Source organism: Palaemon carinicauda, chromosome 4 (assembly GCF_036898095.1).
Source record: "Palaemon carinicauda isolate YSFRI2023 chromosome 4, ASM3689809v2, whole genome shotgun sequence".
Taxonomy (NCBI): Eukaryota; Metazoa; Arthropoda; class Malacostraca; order Decapoda; family Palaemonidae; genus Palaemon; species Palaemon carinicauda.
In genome coordinates this window covers 55,403,935-55,411,434 of record NC_090728.1, presented here as the reverse complement: position 1 = coordinate 55,411,434, position 7,500 = coordinate 55,403,935, and the positions used below count along the sequence as shown (strand labels likewise).

The 7,500-nt window shown below is 36.0% G+C and overlaps 1 protein-coding gene across 1 annotated transcript in view; it reads right to left on the bottom strand.

Moving 5' to 3' along the window:
• Positions 1 to 2,688: 2,688 nt before the first annotated feature.
• Positions 2,689 to 7,500, bottom strand: part of LOC137639432 (uncharacterized) — a 4,848-nt gene continuing 36 nt past the window's right edge. The window contains exons 1-4 of the mRNA XM_068371705.1: positions 7,363 to 7,500; positions 6,941 to 7,023; positions 2,903 to 6,727; positions 2,689 to 2,708 (exon numbers count right to left, since the gene is read on the bottom strand). The exon at positions 7,363 to 7,500 is cut by the window's right edge and continues 36 nt beyond it. Of these exons, the coding sequence (XP_068227806.1) occupies positions 2,689 to 2,708; positions 2,903 to 6,650 (3,768 nt within the window). The 5' untranslated portion in view covers positions 6,651 to 6,727; positions 6,941 to 7,023; positions 7,363 to 7,500. The remainder of the gene's footprint in view (positions 2,709 to 2,902; positions 6,728 to 6,940; positions 7,024 to 7,362) is intronic.

Genomic DNA, 7,500 nt, shown 5'->3' with positions numbered 1-7,500 from the left:
TAATAATAATAATAATAATAATAATAATAAAAATAATAATAATAATTTTAAAAATAATAATAATAATAATAATAATAATAATAATAATAATAATAATAATAATGATAATAATAATAATAATAATAATAATAATAATAATAATAATTATTATTATTATTATTATTATTATTATTATTATTATTATTATTATTATTATTATTATTATTAAAATTATTATTATAATAATAATAATAATAATAATAATAATAATAATAATAATAATAATAATAATAATAATAATAATAATAATAATAATAATAATAATAATAATAATAATAATAATAATAATATAATAATAATAATAATAATTGTTTCGCCAGGTCACCAAACACGTTGTTGCATCAAGTCTTTTATTAGAACAGGATTCAACCTAAAATACAAAAACTTGTTTCAGCCAATACATCAATGTTCAATCCCAAAATTCCACCATTTATACAGAAGCATTTAAAATTTTATACATGTCCAGTGATAACAAAATTTGTTCAAATATTAGCAGCTAGCAATAAATTCAATTCCGTTATTTAAATATAAATATAAATATACTCTTAGCATGACAAGCGAATTAATACAATTTAACACTTACATCATTTACGACATCGGCGGCCTGGGAATTCATTAAACCCAACCAATTAACTTCTCGAACGGTGCTTCCGTCCTTTTATTTAACTGCAAACATTTACAAAACTTAAAATACTACACAGACACATATCAACCAATTCATAATATGATATAGCACAGTCCCAACACACAAATAGTAAATTATAACAGTACATCGTTTAAACATCATAACACCAATTACCGAGTTATACCAACACGCCGCCTGCTGCAAATCTTAGTAACAAGACAACTTTAATGAACGCCAGTTAAAATCCCACAATTTATGCATAATTTGATACCTCGTAATCACTTTGACAATGAGTCCAATCGTACTGAAAAGTATTCATCAACAATATAAATAATCGTACATGTTAGGTTACACTAACCACTAAACCAAGTAATACACACCTCATATCAGGAGCAACTGATCACGTGACCATCACCACCACAAACCTCAACCAGTATGTCCAAAGACAGCCACCGTCCTGGAAACCTTCACCAGTAGTCTCTAACGCGCATGTGCAAACAAATGAATTTTAATATGCACAGACTATATTAACCAACATAGCCAACACCAATAATTATCATTATAAAACTATAATGATACACTCCACCACCAACAAAACTAAATCTCTTACCATCATATGACTGTCAAGTCAAATCTAATTCTTTTAATTTAAATAACCACACAATTTAATATTCATTTTAAACTATGGTAGATCGAGACGTTCCTCGATGGGCAAAATTACTACAATTCTATGAGCAGATCGTTTCACAATTACATCCCTTTCTCCCTTGTATGTAATACCAGACTTTATTGGTTTGTACCTCAGTGTGACATTTCTAACTTTCTTATCCTTACCCTTATCTGGCAGCAAGACTTCCGCTAACTTCCAATTACCCCGCACCACATTACTATCCTGAAACAATACAAGATCCCCTACTTGCAAGTTACGCTTTTCTACATGCCATTTTTGACGTATCAGCATAGTGGGGAAAAAGTCACGCATCCATTTTCTCCAAAAAGTATCTGTTATGCCTTCATGAAATTTCAATCTTGATTCATGACTAGGGAAGCGTTCAAATTCTCCTTTCAGGACTGCATTTTGTGTACGCCCAAGCAAAAGATCATTTGGGCAAAGATACCTTCCTAGTTCGGGATCGCAGCCGGGTTTTATACCAATGGGTCTTTCATTTAGTAAATTTGCTATTTCATAAAGGGTGGTTTGTAATTTACTGAAATTTAAAATGTTATCACCAATAGCTATGGTCAAACTCCTTTTGACAGATTTGATAAGACTCTCACTGACTCCATTTTGCCAAGGTGCATCAGCAGAAGCATTGAAGATCCACTTTATCTTAAAAATCTCTGTTGCATTCCTTAGTTCCTTCTCAGCAGCAGTTAATTGGGTACCCCTATCAGAATATATTTCTTTAGGACATCCTCGGAGTGATACAAATCTACGGAGCCCATCAAGGAAATCTTTTGCACTATAACCCTCAATTAGATCTAAATGAACTGCACGGGTCGATAAACAATTAAAGATTACCCCATAGGCTTTACCTTTAGTTCTACCCTTAACCGTATCCCTGATAAAGAAAGGTCCATATAAATCAAGAGCAGTATAAGCAAACGGTGGGGAGGGTTTTAGACGCTCTAGAGGTAATTGTCCCATGACTTGCCCGGCTATTTCCTTTGTCAACTTCCTACAAGTTACGCATTTAAATTTTACGGACTTGATCATGTTCCGAACTCTTGGTACCCAAAACTTAGATTGAATTTTCGCAAGGGTGTTTTCCACTCCAGAATGAAATTGACGATGCATGGTTTTTACATATAATTTGACAAATTCATGATCAGGAGAGAGTAATACAAACCCATCCTGATCATAATTGTTCTTTAACCACCTAGGAATACGTTGGCCTACCACAATTAAACCATCCTTATTTACACTAGGGCCAAGTCTGCGATATCTGAACTCCCAATCTTTACCAAGTGTGGATTGAATTTCTCTCACCCACAACATCTCTGCTTGAGAGATTTCATCTATATTAGGAGTTTGAAATATTCCCTTGAACGATTTAAATTTGAAAGCCTTAAGGACTCTACTAGTGACTCTGAGCAATTTTTCACTACTTTCAAATCTTGATATTTGAAACACTAGAGACATTTCTACAGTATTCACGGTAAAACAAGTGTGCGAAACAAAGACACCCACCCTGTCAGGCAAATCACCAATATGATCTTTCCTTATTGGCCACTTACTGATTGGGAGAGTAAGGAAAGCCGGCCCCATTTGCCACATTGATTCTTGACCCAAATCGATCGGCTTAGCAGGTTTGGTGGTCAAGTCTGCTGGGTTGTTATCACCTGAAACCCACGACCATTCTCCCACATCGGTTTTACTTTGAATTTCAGCAATTTTTGTAGCAGTAAAGGTGCCAAAGCCAGAGCTTTCTTTCTGAATCTGGGCACGAACTATTGCAGAATCAACAATGTGCATCACCGATTCAAATTCAAAATTCATTTCCTTCACTATAGTTTCTCTCATTCTAGCTGCCACTAAGGCCCCACATAGTTCAATCCGGGGAATGGATAACTGTTTGAGTGGTGCAAGCCTAGATTTTGCCATTAGCAACCTGGAACAGAATCCTCCATCAGACAATTCCCATCGCACATAAGCACATGCTCCATATGCAGAACTAGACCCATCAGAGAAAATCACCAGCATTGGTTTACCGATGGTACTTTCTACTTTGACACACCTAGGGAAGCTGAGAGACTGAAGCTCAAACAACATCTGGAAATAACTTAACCACTCATTCCTAATATCTGTCGACACTGCACTATCCCAATCATAATGGCTAACTTTTCCTTCAATCCCCTCTGTCCTGGAAATTAGTTGTCTCATCATCAATTTAGCTCTTAAAGTTACCGGACAAACTAGCCCTAAAGGATCATACTGAGATGCGATTTGACTTAACAACATTCTTCTAGTTAAATACTGTGGCACATTAACCATGAGATCATCTGGCGCCAAGTTAGGTTCAGTATGAATTTTCCTATGCTTTGGAGAAAAATTTATTTTAACTTCATATACTAACCGGTCTCTATGAGGATCCCACACAATTCCTAAAACCTTTTCCTTTTCCCTTTTAGTCACTTTAACATTGGGATTCTCATGATTTTCATTGCCAGATAAAATCCAATGCTTAATTTTAAAACCTCCACGACCTATAATTCTTTCAATTTGTTTCATCAGTTCGTTTGCAATCTCTATGCTGTCACAGCTTCCCAATATGTCATCAACATAGCTATTATTCACAATGATCTGCGTAGCTACAGGGTATTCATCCTTACTCATCTCTGCTGTTAATTTCAAAGCAAGCATAGCAATAGTTCCACTGGGTTTGTCCCCAAATGGGACACAAGTCAACATATAATGATCTGGCTTAACATCAACCTTGAAATCACGCCAAAGAAACCTATGACAGTGCTGGTCAAATAAGGACAGAGAGATAGTGTTATACATTTTGGCTAAATCACAAACAAATGCTACTTCATTTTCTCGGAACCTAAGTAAAACACCCAAAAGTGAGTTTAGCATGTCAGGACCCTTCGCCCACATTTCATTTAGAGAAAAATTCATATACCTAGCAGAAGAATTAAACACTATCCGAAGGGGAGTTGAGCTAGAGTCAGGCTTTAGAACTTCAGTATGGGGTATGTAGAATATAGGTCCCTTATAACTATATATCTCATCTTCGGATAGCTTCCTGGCTACCCCCCGTGAAATCATATCATGAATTTGATTCTGATAGGACGTACAATAACCTAGTCCTAACTTGGTCAACCTTTTTTCCGTGGCTATTAGCCTAGCTGTTGCAAGGGACACATTATTAGGTAAAAGATTAGGATTTCTTACCCAGGGGTAAGCGACACTCCATCTATTCTTATCTGAATTAAATGATAAACCATGTGATATTTGAGCCAATTCTCTTTCTTCTTTAAGGGTACAATTACTTTGACCAGGGGTACAATTACCGCATTTACAACCAGAACACTTAGGGTAACAAGAAGTACCCAGGCTCTCAATACTTAAGTAATTATCCAACACGTCTTTAATGGTTTTCCTGGGAACTGAAGTAATCTCATTGACGTCTGTAATATCTATGTGATTGATTCTTACACTGACATTGGATTGATAACAGCGGGAAGTTAATTGCGGGTGAAATCCTCTAACAACATAGCCAAATTGGTTTAACATGAGTTGAAGGTTACCATTCGTTTCAATAACTTGAGGCATAAGGACACAGTAATCAATGCCTATTAATAAATGTATTACTCCAAAGGGTCTTGAAATGTGAAGACCGTTTAAACTTTTGAACAAACAACTAACGACATTCATATCAACTTTCTCAACAGGAGTAGTTATTTCATCTATACCACAGGCAATAATGTCCCATTTCACTCCATAGATGTCCACCACAGGAACTGTATACTCTTTAGAGGATACGGTCTCAGTTTTATTTCCCACTTTGGTTATGGTTATTTGCACATCTCTTCCGTTAAGTCCTAATTCTTGGGCCTTTTGATGAGTGATTAGCGACACATTGCTACCACTATCCCATAGCACATTAATATCATTTTGGTGATACCTTAAGCCACTCACCATTAATAAATGACCATCTCTAGACACCAAATTGCTAGTTACATCAGTGAAAGTAGTAGGTTTATATAGAAGAGAGTGTAACATTTTGTGATGTTCCCTACCACACTTTTTACCATTGACCATTACATCACAAGAACTGACACCAGACACATTGCAAAACTTAGAAAAATGGCCCAAGTTAACACACTTATAACATGCATTGTTTCTCTTGAGTTGAGCAAACTTATCATAATTGCTCAAACTCTTGAAGGCATAGCAATCATAAATGGAATGACCGTCTACACCATGATACCAACACCATTTAGGAGGGCACTTGACATCCGGATTATTTGACATTTGGGCTGCTAACCTTGATACTGTGGTTAAACACTCTGATATCATTGCACTATGTTGACCTTGAATTAATTTCATTTCATCCAGGTCATCTTTCACATTTTCACTTGTATTGTCACAAGAAGCACTATTTGTTACTACTTTTGATGAAGTCGAGCACCGCAAATCACTTTCAAGATACTCACACACTCTCCTTTCTTGTAACAAAAATTGAAGTAAATTTTCAAAAAGATCTTTAGCATTTCCTACCTTTTGCGACTTTATTACCCAATTGCGTTTTAAAGTGGGAGGAAGAAGACGCTCCACCAACGTTACAATAGAGGTAGTTTTCATCTCAGATTCTAGACCTATTTTTCTCATATCCAACCAAGCACGTTCAACCACCTTTATCATGTAAACTAACCTCTTCGAATCTCCGTCGTTCAGAGGCTTAAGGCTTTTCAATTCACTCACAATAGCCTCCGTTAGCTTACAAGGATTACCATACTTATCGTCAAGGCGTCGGAACATCTCTTCAAATTCATCTTCTACTCCTTCCACACAAGTCAGCGCTTCTCCACTCAAACATTTTTTTAGAGCATAGGCATCTTGCCCATAAAAAGGCACAATCAACCTCATATAATCCCTCTTAAAAGTACCATAATTTCTCATATCACCAGAAAATTCAGGTGGGTCGAGACGTTTCACTTTGATAAGAGTTTCCATCTTACTTTCACTATCGCCACATCTTTTAATGATCAAGGACACCAGTTCAGATTTAGTTCTTTCGCACTCTAAAATATATATCTCTGCTTCCTTTAATTCGGCCATTTCTGATTTAGCACTCAGTAATTCGCAATAATAGGCATCATGTCTCACCTCAAGGTCACTGAAAGCAGTTTCCACTTCTGCAAGCAAACTTTTCAACACTGCAGGTGGGTCGTCTCTTGCCAACCTCTCCTTCGTTACGTTGACTTTCCGAGTGAACCGACCCTTGGCCACCCCTCGATCCACCTTCAGTTGGTCCATATCGTTGATGTTGAATTGTTTCGCCAGGTCACCAAACACGTTGTTGCATCAAGTCTTTTATTAGAACAGGATTCAACCTAAAATACAAAAACTTGTTTCAGCCAATACATCAATGTTCAATCCCAAAATTCCACCATTTATACAGAAGCATTTAAAATTTTATACATGTCCAGTGATAACAAAATTTGTTCAAATATTAGCAGCTAGCAATAAATTCAATTCCGTTATTTAAATATAAATATAAATATACTCTTAGCATGACAAGCGAATTAATACAATTTAACACTTACATCATTTACGACATCGGCGGCCTGGGAATTCATTAAACCCAACCAATTAACTTCTCGAACGGTGCTTCCGTCCTTTTATTTAACTGCAAACATTTACAAAACTTAAAATACTACACACACACATATCAACCAATTCATAATATGATATAGCACAGTCCCAACACACAAATAGTAAATTATAACAGTACATCGTTTAAACATCATAACACCAATTACCGAGTTATACCAACACGCCGCCTGCTGCAAATCTTAGTAACAAGACAACTTTAATGAACGCCAGTTAAAATCCCACAATTTATGCATAATTTGATACCTCGTAATCACTTTGACAATGAGTCCAATCGTACTGAAAAGTATTCATCAACAATATAAATAATCGTACATGTTAGGTTACACTAACCACTAAACCAAGTAATACACACCTCATATCAGGAGCAACTGATCACGTGACCATCACCACCACAAACCTCAACCAGTATGTCCAAAGACAGCCACCGTCCTGGAAACCTTCACCAGTAGTCTCTAACGCGCATGTGCAAACAAATGAATTTTAATATGCA